The sequence below is a fragment of the Ptychodera flava genome, chromosome 17 (genome assembly GCF_041260155.1).
Source record: "Ptychodera flava strain L36383 chromosome 17, AS_Pfla_20210202, whole genome shotgun sequence".
Taxonomy (NCBI): Eukaryota; Metazoa; Hemichordata; class Enteropneusta; family Ptychoderidae; genus Ptychodera; species Ptychodera flava.
In genome coordinates, this window is record NC_091944.1 from 27,338,050 (window position 1) to 27,357,771 (window position 19,722).

The 19,722-nt window shown below is 38.1% G+C and overlaps 1 protein-coding gene across 1 annotated transcript; it reads right to left on the reverse strand.

Annotated features, from left to right (window-relative positions):
* Positions 1-6,485: 6,485 nt before the first annotated feature.
* Positions 6,486-18,813, reverse strand: LOC139115927 (uncharacterized). The gene is made up of 3 exons (XM_070678354.1): positions 18,506-18,813; positions 16,993-17,115; positions 6,486-10,279 (listed from the first exon to the last, which is right to left on the reverse strand). The coding sequence occupies exons 1-3, from the start codon at positions 18,669-18,671 to the stop codon at positions 9,633-9,635; spliced, it is 936 nt and encodes a 311-aa protein (XP_070534455.1). The 5' UTR covers positions 18,672-18,813; the 3' UTR covers positions 6,486-9,632.
* Between the last annotated feature and the right edge of the window lie 909 nt (positions 18,814-19,722).

Here is a 19,722-nt window from a genome sequence, read left to right on the forward strand (position 1 = left end):
ATACATAATGTATATTTATTGTAGTGGGCCGCCGAAGGCGGCCCGCCGGTAAAGAGGGTCGATCATGGCCATGGTATAAAGTGAACTTTATTGTTGGTATTATGTTTTGAAAATGTGGTGACCCCTCTTTCCTACCAGTGAAAAAGCAATGACCCCCCCTTTGCGGATTCCAAAATTACGATGACCACCCCTGGATTTTGCCGGGCCCCCCCGGCCGTAAAAACTGAACGGTCCCTTATGCATGTATTATGGTAACGATACCCCTAGTAAGTCCAAGACAGATTATGACTCGATAACGAAAAGAGGAATGCCCATCTCAGAGGGTACCAGGTAGGATGCTCGTACTCACCTATAAAACAAACGATATACTGCATGACAAACCGCAGTCTAATAGTAACAAAATCAAAGTAATAACTGGTATTTCTCGACAATAACAGCAGGGCTGTTGGTCGGTTTATCCGTTCAACTGACCAGGGTCAAAAGCCACGAACCAGATATCTATGTCTCAAGTTTTGCTCGACCTACTTCACGAGTGAAAATTGTTTTCTGACTGAGGATTGGCTAAGCATATCATGTACTTTGTCAACGGGACACCTGACGACATGCACTTGCTGTCTTAGGCACTGTTCTTATCGGCAAAATTCCACGAATCCACACTGAATATTTCTCAAATACTTCAATTACTGCCTAATTCCTAAAGACAATAGAATTAGCGAATTAGTTGCTAATTTCGGTGAAGCTTCCGACTAATTCCTGGTGCTGACCTTATTTCCCAAAGTGCATGATATTTGCCAAATCGGACTTGAAAATTTGTTACAGATGCAATCAGCAATTAATCAAAGGCAAACGACAAAATATCCTGCGATAACATGAACAGCTTTACGAAATCTCCACTTTAATTTGAGTAGATCCGGGATAATCATCATCCATACATTCTCACATTAATGATCTATAAATAATGTACCCCTGCCAGCCCATAATGAACGAAAGCAGAGTTTTAATGACATAATGTACGAGGCGAAGCAGAGTGCATTATGGAGTGCAAAGTTTGCTTGCGTTAATTATGGGCCAGAGTGTGGTACATAATAGCTATTAGTTTATAGTTTTGGCAATGCTGTTGAATTTGTAGATGTAGAAAACATCTGGGCCAAAATAATGGAGAATCGGATACATTATCAGCAATAATTTGAGGGAAATGACCGTTCAAAATCTACTGATATTGATAAAGCTATAATATAATGCATATTAGCACTCCCGAAACTGATTTTAGCAAAATGTTTTATCACTGAGAAAATGAATAAAAGTTGTAAAACTAGTGATATAGAGAAAATGACGTTTTTGACAGAAAAAATGAGCAAATTAGCCAACAAAATTATATTTGGAAATTACGTCACCATCTGAACAAACTGAATGACATCATCCCTGGAAACTTATAAAACCAAATTTTAATGCTATTGGACAAATATAGCAGATTTTTGAAAATTGCCCCCCCCCCAAAAAAAAAACCCAAAAAAACCAAAAAACTAATCCTCAAACATTCAAATTTGCAGATTTCATCATAATTTGAACAGATCTAAATTGGGTGGAATTTAGAAAGTGTACGCCAAATATCAATGCTGTGACATTATGTGTAAATTTAGTAAGAAACAAGATATCTACCACAGAGAATATCATAGTTACTGTAAAACCTGTCTTAGTAGTCAGGTGGCTTAACAAAAATATCGTTACACGGATGACAAAAGTGCCAAATTTGCTACAGAGGTTCGCCTACATGTGTAGATCAAAATAAGCTATTGCTCCAAAAATTTGGGCCACCGGAAAGGCTCGATGACGTCATAAATTCAAAATGGCCGCCGTTATATTGCTTAAAATGGTAAAATACTACTTATCAGGCAGTTTTCAATATTATTTTGAATAAACTGACACAAACATCCCAAATTACAAATACAACATAAAATTGATGCAAATCAATTATTGTGATGACGTCATAAAGCCAAAATGGCCGACCAAATTCAAAATATCCCCCATAATATCGTGTGATAATGTTCAATTACTGTTGATGAAGCCTGTGTCCAGCATTTTAGTGCCTCAACTGAAATTAACACCCCAAATTACAGACAAAACATACAATTGATGCAAATTAATTATCGTGATGACGTCATAAAAACAAAATGGCAACCGAAAATTACAAAATGGCCTATTATGAAGTTCACTATGCTTAGTACAATAGCCCATTTACGTGACAAAATAAGACTTTCAAGGTAATGTACAATTTGTCTTGATGATCCGTAAACTCAAAATAAATGATAAATGTACCAAAACTTAGCCAATAAGCTCAAAACAAGCGGCAAACTATTATGAAATTATTGATTATTTAACAATGGTCTCTGTCTGAAAAAGTGAATCATTGTAAAGGAAATGAGGGCAACTTTACATATCGTTTCTACCTTTGAAAGTGTTACGATATAGTGAGTAGATCAATAGTAGTGTGATTTCATGATAACGAAAAACATGACGAAAAACCAGTGAAAAGATCATGCCTTGACCCTGGTCATGTGACCTTGGGCCCCGAAGAAAGGTTTTATGTTTTGTGATTTTGGTCTTTTGCTTCCTTTGTTGAATTTTCTGGTTTTTTATATGTCGATATGTGGTGACAAACACATAGTTTGGGCTACAATAGTTCTCGTTTTGGAGGATGTGCTGGCCTAAAAGACCGTTTCGTCAGTGTTTATGAACAAAGAGAAGATTTTTTTGACTTTTGAAGCTATCTTACCTTGCTTTTTTTACAGCTTTCGTGAATTTTATGAAAAGCGTCTTTGCCTTTCGTTTTTGGTATCGTTTTGCTGTTTTGAAACCAAAAGAATAAAAAACGCCAGGAAGAACTTAAACAGAAATTCGAAGGTTAAACAAAAGCAAGAACTCAGAAAGATTCTCAGATTCATCAAAAATCTTGCAAATCAAACCTTACCAAATGTTGAAATCAAAGCATCAAGCAAAAGCTTGAAATTTATTCCCATTCCGAAGTGCCTATACAGAAAAATTGTCCTATCAGATATCAGCAAATCTATTCGCATCATAAGATTGTGCAATATCATGAGAAACAAACGATCAATTCATCAATCAATCAATCAGACATCTGTTCTAAGATAAATCCAATGTCGACACTACTAACAGCGGAAAACCCAAAATTGTAAAACTGTCTCGAAGCAACTTAGATCGATAGAGGAAATTCCATTCGCAACCCACATCAGAAAGAACATAAGTCTAGCAGAAAAGACTGCTCTGAACAATCTGTCTAAAAACAAATAAATCACAATAAAACCCATCAATAAAGTAAGAGGCACAGCAATTGTGAATACGACAAATGACATTAAAGAAAGTTATAGACAGCTGCGAAATGTACACTATTATTGTACATTAAGGCAAGACTTGGCGACATTAACTATACGGTGGAAATTGTACATGATATCGTTTATCTGCGACAAGAAGATCATTGACGAGGTGATTTACAGTTTCCCCATTCCTATAAGTAGAATAATTTGTACAACACGATGGTATCTCCTGCCAAAAATTTTCAAAACCCAAGCAGAAGGAACAATCATCATCCAACGTCTCAATAGAAATGGCTGCTCGAGCCCAATAAACCAAATCTCGGAATTTCTAGACTTTGTCATAAAACCAATCATGCGAAGACGACTTACATATATCAGGGACACAAAAACTTCATTAACTAGTTAGAATCAATAAAAATACAAGCAAACTCTATTCTGGTAACATTAGAAGTGTTATCAATGTAGAAAAATATGCCAAAAATGAAGCCATAAATACAGCGATCGCAGCGTTGGACTCTGAAACATTACCAGCCAACTGATACGATACAAAAACCCAACAACAACGTACATGAAAGCCTTACTGTCGATTATTCTGAAACGCAACATATTTTAATTCAACTGAGAAAAATACAAACAAATCTATGGATGAAGCATGGGCTCACCAGAAATAGCTGATATCACATACCATGAAACGGAGAAAACTATATTAAATCCCAAATCCGGTCAAATATTCGTATGGAAACGTTTAAAAGGTAACATTTTCATGATTTACTCAGGAACAGAACATAATCTTATAACATTCAGAACATTTGTCGAGGAGTGCAACACCCTGTACCCTACGTTCAACTTGTGAATTCATAATTGAACATTTTATCGACAAAATCTCATACCCTGACCTTGTGGTCTTCAAATGCCAGAGACGCAATCGAGAGAGATGGCTCGACTGTAAAACCAACACAGAACCATCTGATGATATTTATCTGCCACCAACCTTCAAATGCTTCATTAAAGGTGAATTACTCAGATATGTTCGCACATGCAACAACAATATGGACTTCATAAAAAAGGTCAATTTCTCAACGCAAAAACTTCAACAACGAGATAACAAAAGAAAGACATAGCTTGTATCAAAAGGAAGTTAATGTAACAAAACGTCAGCCATCCTTCATCAACAAAATAAGAGTAATGATGTAACAAAAACCTTGTCAGCACAACCTCATCAAAACCAGCCTAATCAAACAATGTGATAAGAAACTGGAAAATAATGAAGGATGATTATACGCTGGCCATGGTTTTCCAGAAAACCTATAATAACGTATAAAAGAAAGAAAAAACATACAAGATATCCTCCTTCAAGCAAAATTCAAACACAAGGAGAGTACAAATGAACGGTCTGAGCAACAATTCACGCAACAATCATACTACAACATAATGATCTTAGCATCTCTCTTTGATGGCTACTATCAAACTAAGCATGTTGGAATACAAGACCATTCAAGTGACCGAAGAAGGAACCTCACTTTGGCCGGAAATGCCGCTAGGAGGAATCACCAACATAAAACCTTTATTTCTGGGATCAAGGTCACACTTCGAGGGTCAAAACACTATCGATTCATTGATTTCTCGCCATGTTTCCCTATCACGAAACCACATTGATCTACTCACTATACCGTATCACAAACAAGGTTGAACCAGTGTGTGAAGTTGCCTTCATTTCCTTTTATATATATTCGATTTTTGAAATACAGATTATTGTTTAATAATAAATAATCTCATAAGAGTCTGTCACTTGTGTTGAACTTATTGGCTAAGTTTTGGTACATTTATCTTTTATTTTGAGTTTATGGAATACTAATACAAATTGTACATTACCGTTAAACTATCATTTTGTCACGTAAATGGGCTATTGTACCAAGCATAGTGAACTTCATAATAGGCCATTTTGTAATTTTCGGTTGCCATTTTGGTTTTATGACGTCATCACAATAATTAATTTGCATCAATTATATGTTTTGTCTGTAATTTGGGGTGTTAATTTCAGTTCAGGCGATAAAATGCTGAAACAGGCTTAATTAACAGTGCTTTAACATTTTAAACAATGTTACAGCAGACATTTTGAATTTGGTCGGCCATTTTGGCTTTATGACGTCATCATAATAATTGATTTGCGTCAATTTAATGTTTTATTTATAATTGAGAATGTTTGCGTCATTTTATTCAAAAAAATATTGAAAACTAGCCGAATAAACCATATTTTACCATTTTAAGCAATATAATGGCGGCCATTTTGAAGTTATGACGTCATCGAGTTTTTCCGGTGGCCCAAATTTTTGGAGCAAAATGACACATATATGTGAACCTCTGTAGAAAATTTGGCACTTTTGTCATCCGTGTAACTATCTTGCTGTTTTTCGTTGCTATTAAAGCCACCTGACTATAGTGTTCATCTTTATTGAGTTATATTGGATACTTTGTGGCAGTCTAGTAGCATTTTACATGTGAAAGGCCATTCACCTCTCATATATTTGGTCAGTGGCCACATTGTAATTGTTCAAGTACACCTAACACTTAGCATACCTGACTTTGGATGACCTTTCTGTAAAAACGTGAAGGTTGGCAAGCCACAGACAAAGCTGTTTTGACTCATTTCATATCTGCATTACATCCCTTTCAGATATTTTATGAATCTATCAGGATTTTCATGAGATTTATGGTATTGGATTTCATTATTGCGGTTTTCCTTAATTCACGTCTCGGCTGGTACGTCACCTTACTCTTGAAAGTAATGCCACACACACCCTCTTTAGAAAGGCCACCTCAATATAGTGATCACTTTCACTGGGTCCTTTGTGTGACAACTATACACAGGTTTGACTGTATTCGTTTTCTGCTTAAGCATTTCTTGTATTATTTATCTCTGAAAAAATACAAAACTTGTGTTTTGTTGTGGCAATATAAACATTGTGAGTTTGAATGCTGAGAGTGGTTGTGATTTCTGATCACATCTTGTCAGTTTCTTTCCTGCTCTCATGAAATAATGATGTTGAATTATAGGGCCATGTCGAGCCCTGGAGTCTGCATATTTTACTGCCAGAGTGACTATAAGATATGATGTGGTATGGGGTGGAAGCAAGCCCGCAGTATTGCAAAAAAAACATGAAATTGTTTAATTTTATTTAATAATCTGCCCAGAAGTTGAAATTACAAATGAAAAAAAACTTGTTTCAGAGTGACATGTAAAGCTGTCAGTACTGAGTTAAATTGACCAGAGTCCTGAATTCAGTCAGCAAGTTGAGGTATCTTGCTGGCATTAACAAAAGTGTTCAAGTGAAATTTACTGGGTAAATTGAAAACACACCATAAAAAAAATGAATTTTCCTGTTTGAACTACAACAACATTCAGAGGTTTTCCCTCGTGCTGGAATTTCTTTCTGTGTTCCACTCTCAAACATTCTGTCCTCCTTTACTAGGTCAAAGGTCAAAACAATTTATTCCCTGAATTAACTTGATGACCCACGCACCTTGCAAAAGGACCGTGCAGATTTTTATTTGAACTGGAGATTGGAACTTGGAAGAGATCCCTGGATCATAAAATAGTTAACAGTCTCAAACTATATAAGGATGAACATTAGTAGTTAGACAGAGTATATCACATTACGCACTTGTTACCTAGGGAGTCCCTTTGGATGGAGAAAACACAGGTAGAGGCCCCCTGCAGACTACTATTTGCATAATTCTGACACTGTAGTAGTGGCACAGCAAGAAAATAAATTTTACCAATGGTCAAAATATGATGGAAAATGTATCAGAAAATTACCGGTGATGGAACTTTGATGTAAAAATATCAACTGTGACCTTGGAACGGTGGTAAGTGTGCCACTCTGGCTTTACGGACAGTCTCATCACATTTTCAACATCATCAGATATGATCGGCAAATGGTAGGTAGTAAACAGTGGACTGAAATTGTACAACAGCAGAACAGAAACGTGGATTTCAGCTCAAAAACAGGAAACACGGGTTATACGAGACATGACTGATAAAACATGACAGTAACAGCTGGATATGATACAAATTAGAACACAGCTAAATGTAGTAAAACTAAAGAATAAAGTCAAATCAAAACTCAGAAACTGTGAGAAGTAAACATTCCTAGCACTACTGGAAAAAAGACTGATTTTCTCACTGTATAATTTACATTTCAGTGAAACATGAGTTTACTTTGGAAATACAGGAAACCCAAAACAGAACAAGATGCAGGATTCCAGGTAAGCTGAAAACTGCCTGATCAGAAAAGTAAATGCTTGTGCATTTTCCTATTGTCACAAGGACTCTACAGTAAATTCAGAACTACAGCAAAAATGACTTCTGAGAAATATGACATGCTAAAGGGTTCAGCAACTGGTAATGACACATTAACTAGTGAGCGATTTATTTTGTGCTCTGTGTTGGACATTAATACTCATGATTTTCACATTTTGTCTCAAGACAGCATGGTTGTGTCTAAAACACCAAAGTTACTATAGGTGAGAGACATGTTCATTTTTCTACACATACAACTATTAAGCATGATAACCCAATGGACATACAAAGTAAACAACATTTTTGAGACTTTATCGACTCCTAAAAGACTTCCTATTTAAATCAAATATCCCCTGATTTCATTTGCACAGCAAATATATTATGACTCCAGCAATGCTATGAAAAAACAGACTTCCTGGGACATGTCGTATTTTAAATGTCACATGAAAGTATTAACTACTGCAAGGCGTATGTGACAAAAATAGCTCATACAAATGGTGCATATTTACTATGGTAATGCACCTCGTCCAAACTCTTGTATGCATGATCTTGGTACTGATACATTGAAAGCACTAGCTATTGGTCAATGGTTTCAAAAATTGCTTACCTGTTGACTCTTCGGAACAACTGATGACTTGGTAATTTTACGAGCACTGCCTAAACATTCACACATTAGAGAAAACATAAATAAAATGGTTGTCGTCTGCGACTGAAATTACAGTGGATGAGGTGTAGTGGAAAGCACATACTGACTGGCGCCATTCGGGTAACAGCTTATGTTTGTTTTCCTTCTGGCCAAAGAGTTGCCCAAAACTGTGCTGTGGGGTGACTCTCTTACCCTCAGGCAATGAATGTATGCTGCTAGCTAAACAGTGCCAGTCAGTATGTTTATAAAGCATGTCCCGATACCTGTGATGGTGGGTGCACTATATACATGCTTGGACTTCTGGTGTGAACATTATACAGGGATTCACCAAAATGTGTTTGAGAGCCATCTCCCCCACGGCAATTCAAAGAAATGATTGCAGAATGTGAACAGTCTTAATCATGACAGCACGCGATGCCAGCGAAATACACAGAGTTCTGATTTCCCAAAGGTATTTCTTCATCAGGGCCAAGAAACACTGTTCAAAACCAAATAACATCTATGAAAAATCTCTCCCTTATAACAGTTGACTTCTTGGATACAAACGTTTCAGAGAGTTGTTCATTAGCATATCCTTAACAAATTGGCTTGGCCTGCATTTATAATGAATGACATCAAAAGAAAAGGTTGGTATGTACTTCAGAATCGAAACTTAATGAATGCTACGTGTTTTCAACCTAACTTATTTCTCTGTAAAATCTTGATATTCATCTTCTCATTAAGGTCGCCTTGATAAGAGCCCATCTACCAAATATTACTCTTTCGATTCAGGACCAAATTTTTATACAGCTCTGTGTGTTCGTTGGCAGCTGAGAGTTGCATAAAATATTGAGTAGTAATGTGCTTTCTTCAGAAATCCAACACAATTGCTGCAAAGCATGATAGTAACAAGGCAATGAAAAGCAAAATTCCACACACTGCTTCAGGGCTTTCACCAGAGACCTATGTTACAACCCCTTCATGTGTTACAGTGGTGACAGAGAAATACGGGTACGTCTCATTTTAAAATAGGAGTGGCAGCTATCTCCGTCATTGTAGGGGTTTAAATGCAGTGAAAACATACATGTACGTAACATGGGATGTGGAAATCTTCATCATTGCATGAGGTCTACCGTACAAGGATCCAGGCCTTGTGGTTCGTAAAAAAAATCACCGCATAAACTTTTCTCCCATCCCTCACCCCCACATCCCTCCCAAACCCTATCCAAGCACCAGTACACAAAGAGTAAAATCATTCTCTTGTTTTTGCAGATTGATCAGAACGGTTTTCACAATCATATATAAATTCAACCATACAAACTATGTGAGGGACATTTTCCTAAAGGAGCTTTCTTCAAAACAAAACTTTCAATGTTTAGTCCTCTTCCTTCTCTTGTTTTATCTTTATAAGGGATAAGTCTGTGGATGAATGCTGGCTCCCGGTGTCTTCCTCTTGCACACTCTCTGTCATTTCAACGTCTTGTCTGACTTCATTGTTTTCTGTTTCTAGCTCCTCAATCTCCTTATCTGCTTCTTCCTTGATGACGATGCCTGTCTCGGAATCAATGTCTCCCTCTGCAACGACATGATACTCCCCGATCTCTTCTCCCTCTCCTTCACTCTCGCTCTTTATCAGCCCTGGTTCAGTTTTTATCACGGTGGATGGGGTGCTGGTTTCACTTCTGTCCTCAGGTGCAGTGACAGAGGCGCTGGTGCCCGGCGAGCTACTGACGCTGTAGTCTGGTTCCAGCATCTCAGCCGCCTCCGCGGGGGCGTTATTCGGATTATGAATCTGCTCGGCGATGTGCAATGGAGTTTCCTCCGTGCCTGCTTGGAGGACTGGCGTGTCATCAAAGGCCTGGCCGGTTGGAATGGTCAGAGTTGTGGGCGGGGCATTAGGTGTTGAGCTATGTATATCAACCGCTATCCTCTTTGGGATCTCATCAGATGTGCCGGCATTGGCTAAACGCTTCATTCGAATCACACCTGTCTGGCACAACAGATTAACCATGAAAGTCTCATCTGGAAAAAAACCGAAATATTATAGTAAGCACTTTAATTACCACTGTTATGGCATCACACATACCAAATATGCATTTCAAAAGACCTATTGAATCCTACAAACCAATGAGATGACGTCGAGTATCTCACTTGAATAGGGGCATTTATTTTTTATACAAACTGGAGATGAGTGTGATATAGATGTTTGGGATTATTTTTGTTGTTTCCATAATTCTTAAAGTCACTGGATGTTCTAAAAGTTAATGTAGCTTTTTGGAAACACCATTGGCATCACTCGGCTTCTTTGATTATCTCATTTCACTTTTGAACAAATCATTGTACTCATTCCTTCATATTAAATGCAGTGGAAAGTACTGATGAAAGTTTCGTTCTCACGGTTGTACCTTTTGCAGTGTTATGAACTGGCAATGGTGTTATGTAGGTCATTTCCCCCCACACTCATCATGACCTGAGTTCAATTAGTCTAGAACATTCTCAAGGTCACTGCCCTTGATGACCTCACAACCTTGAATTCAATTAGTCATGTTTGGAATGTTCTGTGGAAAGTTGATTAGTTGTGTAAGGGAGATAATTTTAGAACAGTAATTAGCATGTCAATAAAAGTTCTAGATTGTTCTTATATGCCTTTATAAAAGGGACGTGCTCAGCTTCCAGTCAGACTTTTGGGATCGTGTCTCTTGTGTGTTACTAAACTCCAGCAGTAGTCATTCTCAAGACTTTTCAAGACCTTCACTGTCAACGCTGGATTTATACTGTGGACTTTGTGCAGCTTCAAGCCTGCAAGCCAAAGGACTGTTCATTCATCCGACTGACTGTTACAACTCTGAGACTGGAGCTTTGCCGTCCCAGCTGAGATAAGTAGTCTGTACACTTTTAAAGCTTGTACTCTGTCCCTGACTTAGCAATTAGTTTTGTTTGCGTAATAAATTTTGTTTAAACGTAAACTGCTGAGTTCACCCTTTTGTTCGTTTTCTCTGCACGTAACAAATTGGGGGCTCGTCCGGGATACGAATATTTTGAGCCGTTTGACAACATTTTGCCTACCTTTTCAAAACTACTGTATACTGTGAACTCAGCGAAATTCAATCATGGCGGAATTCAAGCCAGACGAATTTATGGATGACCTTGATCAGGACACATTTAATTCCCTCAGAAAAGACAACCTCATAGCACTGGCCAATTTCCTTAAAGTAGATGTCAAAAGATCTATGCGCAAGCGAGAAATACAGTTCAAGATTGCAAAACATTTAGTTAATTCTGGCCATTTTGAGGAGTCTGCCTTAAAAGATTATGAGCCTGAGTCTTCCTTCGAACTCAAAAAATTAGAATTGGAAATACAGGCAGATTTCAAGCTAAAAAAATTGGCATTAGAAAAAGAAAAAGAATTACAAATGAAAGAAAAAGAATTACAAATGGAAAAGGAGAGACAGGCATTAGAAAAAGAAAAAATACAAATGCAGTTAGAAATGGAAGAAAGACAGAAAGAGAGGGAATTGGAAATGAAAGAAAAAGAATTGCAAATGGAAGAAAGACAAAGGGAGAAAGAAAGAGAGGAAAAAGAAAAGGAAAGAGAATTAGCAGAACACCGACTGCAGTTAGAAATAAAACGTTTAGAGCTTGGACAGTCAGGGAAATTCTTCCCTTCAGACAATGTTGACATCACTAGGCATTTCAGGTTAGTTTCCCCTTTCCAAGAAAAGGATGTCGATAAATATTTCCTTCATTTTGAGAAAATTGCTCAGAGTCTGAATTGGCCTAAGGAGTCCTGGTCTATGCTTTTGCAGAGTGCTTTGGTGGGTAAAGCCAGAGAAATTTACATTCAGTTGTCAGTAGAGCAGGCTTCAAATTATGATTCTGTGAAGGAATTAATTCTCAAGGGCTATGAGTTGGTGCCTGAAGCTTATCGTCAGAAATTTAGGGATTGTGAGAAGGTGAAGGATCAAACTTATGTTGAATTTGCTCGAACAAAAGAACAACTGTTTGATCGTTGGTGTTCTTCGGAAAAGGTCAGTCAGAATTATGACAAATTACGACAACTTGTTTTGATTGAGGAATTTAAAAGGTGCATTCGGAGTGACATCAAGACATTTATCAATGAACAAAGGCAGATACATTAGAGGTTGCTGCACGTTTGGCCGATGATTATTCATTGACCCACAAATCTTCATTTCTCAGCAAACCATCCCAGTCCTTTTCATACAGAAACAATGCAGGTAAATTTAACCCGTCCTTTTCATCCAAGAATTTTTCAAAGGAGAGTAGAAAATCAAATGACAACAGTTCACAGAGTTCAAGTAACACTCCCACATCATCAGATCCCAAGTCTCAATCTCCTTCTGACAAACAGTTTGGTACACTTTCTTGTAATTATTGTAAGAAAGACGGCCATTTAATGTCAGATTGTTTCAAATTGAAAAGAAAACGTGAAGGTCAAAGTGGTCAAAGTGGATCTAAGCCCACCGGCTTTATTTCTTCATCAACTCAATTAGAGTCTAATAATGTGTGCAACACATTTTCTGAGGTTAAACCCCTCTCATCCCCAATTAATGAGGTCAAGGTCAATTCTTCTCAAGATAGCATTATGGGTATTTTCGAACCATTTATTCACGATGGTTTTATATCACTTTCTAGTGATTTTTCTTCTTCCGCTACCCCTGTCAAAATTTTAAGAGATACCGGGGCTTCCCAGTCTCTTTTGTTGGCAGATACCCTGCCGTTTTCTGAAAAGTCATTTTCAGGTTCTAAAGTTCTTATTAAGGGGGTAGATTGTAATGACTACATTCCTGTTCCTCTCCATAATGTCTATTTGTCTTCGGACTTTGTTTCTGGACCTGTGACTTTAGGTATTAGGCCTTTTTTGCCTTTTGAAGGGATTCACCTTCTTCTTGGAAACGACCTTGCTGGGGACAAGGTCATTACTAATCCACTTGTGACTGATAATCCTAGTTTAGATCAGAATCCAGAGCCAATAGAGGAAGACATTCCCGGCCTTTTCCCTTCATGTGCCATTACTCGAGCCATGTCAAAGAAAACTTCTGAGAATCAAAATACTCTCAAAAATAATGTCACAGATGTTGACTTAAATGACACCTTTCTCAGTCAGGTGTTTGACACGGATCATTCCGTTATCCCTCGTGGATTTGAAACTTCAAGTAAAACTTCTGCTGACCAAAGTCAGACATTTTCTAGATCAAATCTCATTGCAGAACAACACAAAGACCCAGATATTTTGTCTTTGTTTGACAGGGTAGATGATGAAGGTAAAACTTCAGATAGCTCTGTTTCCTATTATACAAAATCTGGTATTCTCATGCGTAAATGGAGACCTCCAGACATTTTGGTTGATGACGATTGGGCTATAAAACATCAAATTGTGGTTCCAAAGCCCTACCATGCTGAAATATTGCGCCTGGCCCATGAAACGCCCTGGGCTGGTCACTTAGGAGTCAGGAAAACTTATCATAAAATTCTCAGTCACTTTTATTGGCCTAATCTCAGGCAGGATGTAGCACATTTCTGTAAAACTTGTCACACATGTCAAATGGTAGGAAAGCCAAATCAGACTATTCCAAAGGCCCCTTTACAGCCAATTCCTGCATTTCAAGAACCATTTAGTAGGATACTAATAGACTGTGTTGGGCCCCTACCAAAAACAAGATCAGGAAATGAGTACATGTTGACAATTATGTGTACATCAACTCGGTTCCCCGAAGCCATACCACTGAGAAATATAAAGACAAAGACTATAGTGAGAGCTTTAGTCAAATTTTTCACTTTATTTGGCCTCCCTAAATGTGTCCAGTCCGATCAAGGCTCCAACTTTATGTCTGGAATTTTTCAACAAGTAATCGATCAGCTAGGCATTAAACAGTATAGGTCATCCGCCTATCATCCAGAAAGTCAGGGTGCTCTTGAGCGATTTCATCAAACTTTGAAAAACATGATTAGGACCTACTGTTTTGACACAGAGAAGCAGTGGATGAAGGAATTCATTTTCTGCTCTTTGCTGTTAGAGAGTCAATTCAGGAGTCTCTTGGTTTTAGCCCATTTGAGCTTGTATTTGGACATACAGTCCGTGGCCCACTTAAGCTCGTTAAAGAGAAATTCCTATCAGATGATGATGATTGTCTGAATATTTTGCAATATGTGTCAGATTTTCGTACAAAACTCTCTAAAGCATGTGAATTAGCCAGAGAAAATCTTGAGTCATCTCAGCAGTCAATGAAAACCAAATATGATAAAAGCACCTCAAAACGGAAGTTTGAACCAGGTCAAAAAGTTCTTGTTCTACTTCCAATTCCTGGCAAACCACTCCATGCTCGTTACTTTGGGCCATACCTAATTGATAAGAAATTGAGTATTTAAATTACATCATAATAACACCTGACAGGCGAAAACAAAACAGCTATGTCACATAAATATGCTTAAGCCATATTTGGATAGGGATAATCCTACTATAACTCAGCCTGTCAGTGCAGTCAGTTCAAACCATTATGAAGATAGTGATACTGAAACTGACTTGAGTGAAAATACTCTAAACTCAAAGCTGGGCTCGGTCAAGCTTCAGAACTCACAAATCCTGGAGAAGCTGGAGTCTACAAAGTTGGCACACCTCCAGCCAGAACAACAACAACAGCTGAAAGAACCAATCCATGAACATTTGTTCCAAGATATTTCAACGAGGACAAACATCATCTATCACACCGAAGATGTCTGCGACAGTAATCCAGTGGAACAACATCCAGACGGACTGAATCCTGCGAAAGCGGAATATCTCCAGGAGGAAGCCAAGTATTTGCCGAACAATGACTTTATCGAACTCAATAAAAATAACCGGACTTTGCCATGCATACTTTATGCCAAGTTCAGTGCCATTTCGAGTTTTCCAATACCAAATTGCAAGAGGATAGTCATGGGACAGATCATCTTGTTTGCTATTTTTAACAAATTTTGCAAATTTAGCAAATCTCAGAGAAACTACTCTACAATTGAAAAAGAGTGTTTATCTTTGATATTAGCTTTACAGCATTTTGAAGTTTATGTTACTTCTTCAAATCAGCCAATAGTGGTTTATATTGATCACAACCCTCTTGTTTTTCTGCAGAAATTTAAAGGCAAAAATCAGAGATTGCTAAGATGGAGTTTAATGTTACAGGAGTTTAATCTTGACATTAGACATATCAAAGGCAGAGACAATTTAATTGCAGACTGTCTCTCTCGTATTTAGAGTTTATTGTTGTTCACTTTCAAGAAATTTTACTTTAGAGAAAAAAAAAAATTTGAGTACTGAAATCTTTTTCAAGATTACATTTGCAAAAGAAAGATTTTTCTTTGAAAAATTTTCTTTTTTTTTGAAGAGGGGGTGTGTTATGTAGGTCATTTCCCCCCACACTCATCATGACCTGAGTTCAATTAGTCTAGAACATTCTCAAGGTCACTGCCCTTGATGACCTCACAACCTTGAATTCAATTAGTCATGTTTGGAATGTTCTGGAAAGTTGATTAGTTGTGTAAGGGAGATAATTTTAGAACAGTAATTAGCATGTCAATAAAAGTTCTAGATTGTTCTTATATGCCTTTATAAAAGGGACGTGCTCAGCTTCCAGTCAGACTTTTGGGATCGTGTCTCTTGTGTGTTACTAAACTCCAGCAGTAGTCATTCTCAAGACTTTTCAAGACCTTCACTGTCAACGCTGGATTTATACTGTGGACTTTGTGCAGCTTCAAGCCTGCAAGCCAAAGGACTGTTCATTCATCCGACTGACTGTTACAACTCTGAGACTGGAGCTTTGCCGTCCCAGCTGAGATAAGTAGTCTGTACACTTTTAAAGCTTGTACTCTGTCCCTGACTTAGCAATTAGTTTTGTTTGCGTAATAAATTTTGTTTAAACGTAAACTGCTGAGTTCACCCTTTTGTTCGTTTTCTCTGCACGTAACTAATGGTGATAATTATTTTGAGATGTAATGTCAAAATAAGCACATTAACATTGTGATTTGGTCTCTCCTATTCATATATATATACTGTCACTGAGAGGGAAAATCCACAACACTCCTATTCACTTCCTATTGCGTCATATGCTTGCAATATAGTTTTGGCTTCAATCTACATGATATCCCATTCATCAATGCTTCTACTCGGGAATAAAAAGGGAGTTAGGACACGCTTTGTTCCAAAGATCCAGTACACCAAAGTGATTGAATGCTTCTATTCGTGTTACAGTTTGTGCTTGTGGTTTGTTTGTACCATGGCTCATTCAAATTCCAAGTTTGAGCCGTCGCTAGTGACATATGTCAAAGCCATAGGTATGGAAAATAACCAATAAGCAAAAGTCACAGACAAGCGTAAAACAAGTCATGCACTAATTCAGAGTCTGAATGCAGCCTGGGGGGACAAACTGAACTCCCGCTTGTGTTCTCGGTCGCCAAGAATACACAGAATACAAAATCACCAATGCTTCTACTCTGAGCAAGGAAAGCATAATTGCTTTTGCAGAACACTAGAACAGAGCTGATGTCAAAAACTGATGCCATTGTTTAACAATGTTACAATCAAATAATCTACCCGAAAAATCAATACCTTACAACAACAGTGCAATATTTTAAATCAGTGATATGCAAGGACTACTAAAATACGAACCTACCAGATGTTCTGAACCTAAAAAACAAATTCAAGAGTTACGGTGACTATTAACATACAAATATCAAGTTATTACCTCTTGCAGTCATTGTGTTGTCTTTCAAACGTTGTAACAATGCTTTGTTGGATTTCTCAAACAGCGCCATCAGTTGATGGAGTTTGTTTGCTCTTCTTGCCTCTTCCCAGATTTGTAAGCAATCTGAAATAGAGGAAAAATACATGTAATTCAGTTTCTCTGACTACAAATATGGTGTATCATTAATGTGTAGCCCGACAGCCTCCACACAATACATAAGAACTGCCAATAATACGTAATTACATTGAAACTTTTTCTAGATGTTTGAAATGATATTACTGAGCAGAAAACTATGGATGGGAAGACATATTGCAATGACCTTGCTTCATTTTGGCCGACAGAGGCACTGCCCATATTAGTTGATTATCCAATCAGCAGTTGGATAAATTACGCCATTATAGTAGAATATTTCTGCACACCATGTTTCACTATGTTCGGCCTCAGAACCTGGCTGATTTCTTCAAAACGATGTGAGTAACAGGTTCATCGGCATGATCATTGAGAAGAAGGTTAAATTTGTGATCCAACAAGGTACATGGAAGTGTAGTCCTGAATGCTATGTGTGAGTGCGTGGCCAGTTGAAAACTCATGTGTTTTTTAAGTGATTCTTTTTCACACCTTTAGAATATTTAGGTTGCAGTGGCGGGCAGATCAAGTACGGGATCGATAGATCGAGCAGAAAATTGATTGATCTAGAAGACTACCCAGCCCACTGGTGCCTGTGGGTATATGTCTTAGTTCACAGTCATTTACTGAGAAGGGACTTTGAAAGTTCTACATAACCTTTAAGCTATATTTTCCGTGACTTTGTTTTGAAATATAATGATTACATCACAGATCAGTTCCTCCCAGTGTGCATCGCTGTTGTCTGTATTGCGCCATCTTGGTCGGAGATTTTTGAATGGGATTTTCCAATGCTGTGTTGGGGCGGCCTGAAGAGAGCCCCGCAGCAGTCTGGTTAACCGTGACTACAACCTACTCTACATAGTGAAAGTACAATGTTAAATGTTTTTTTCTTTATGTTTGCCGACAGGCAGTTGCCTGTCTTTCTCGCTTCTACCACAGTTACTACCGTGTTTCTACTTCCACTTTCGTCTTCTGCGCATGTCGGTGCTTTAAACAGGCAACGATTTCAAATCTGCAGTGCATTTAAATATCACAGCCATCAATTGTCTCAAGTTCAATTTGAGATTCTGACTCCATTCAAATCGTGCGTCAAGTCCGCAGGCAGATGATTCGTGTGTTCATCGATGTAATTTCGCTTTCACATAAATCGCTCATTTTGCGGGCCGTGTCAAGAAACAATGGCATTGGCACGAAGATTTTGGAAACAGCCTTCCTTGGCCTCTGGCTGCTTGTACTATTCCCAGTAAATGTAACCCGAACTAATTATTTAATCACTTCCTAATCTAGGTCACAACAAGTGATTCATGAGAAACGTTATTTTCTGTGTCTAGTAATCTTTAATATTTCCTACTTCCCGAATTTACCTTTGCTTTCGTGATCTACTGACCTGCCTGACTCAGAGCAGTGACAATGTGTGGTCCCTCGTATGGCGTCGAACCTTCTGCCCCGGCAGCACCAGCTGGTCTTGGCGCCGAGGGAACAGCGGGCTTCTCCGATATTGTCAGCTTGATCTTCGACCCAAGAGTGAATTTTATCTCACCAAACGACTCCATAGCTTCTACCGGGACTATCTGAACTTCTCAGAGTTGTGTTGACGCGATGTGGACGTTGAAGTCGTCGATGGACTGTGCAGGAAACGATGCGCAGGGCAGTAAATAAACACGCGGGTGAACATTCGATGTTCATTTCCGGGTCACTCGGTCACCCACTTTTCTAAACTATAGAGGGCGATATAAAACACGCTTCAAAACTCCTGATGAATTCCCCGGCGATCATTTCATGGCACTGTCGGGGGAAAATGGGTATCCATGCGTGTTCCCGAAATCACGGAGAAGGGGCTGTTTTTTATCCTCTATCACCTGTCCGTGACATTGAGAAAAATGAGTACTTTTCAAAAAACTTGGCCTAAGAAAGGTTTGAAATATCCCGGGACATCAGACACTCAAACTTCACCAAAAGTTTCATTGTGCGTTTCCTATGCTTTGGTCTGGTTTAAAACTTTGATTCAAAATCCGTTTCGCGACTCACCCTGCGATACGATCCCTGCATGCTCCCCCTAAATATAGGTTGTTTTGTTCTGGCTATTCAATCTGTTGTGTATGTTTAAAATTTTATGAGTTATACACTCCTGTTCCAAAGTTAACAGTTTCTTTCAGACTCTGATGTGTTAATATATGCGAAAACAATATCATAATTCAGCATTGACCTGACTCTAATATTACGTCTCCCTCTCCTGGATTTTGTAAGTAAGGGGTAATTTTTGGTCGTATTTTCTCCCATATTTCTTATAATGAGGGGATCTTTTTTGTTGAAAAATCCCAGATAAGGGGTATCTTGAAATTTTGTGGAACGAGCATGGATGCCTATGCTCTCTGAGACTGTCACGACATTGTCTGTGGTTTTGGTGTTATGGCTCAGGTACATAACACATGTGCAGGTTCACCAGGCGAGAATAGTCTAAGTAAGATTATACCATTAATATAATAATCATGAAAGATGAATATCGTTAATAAAATCGTCGTAGTATTTCTTCAGGGATGAGTTTCGTTTCTGCTCTCTTGAAAAATCAATGAACACGTGTGAAAACTTACTTATACTCTGACC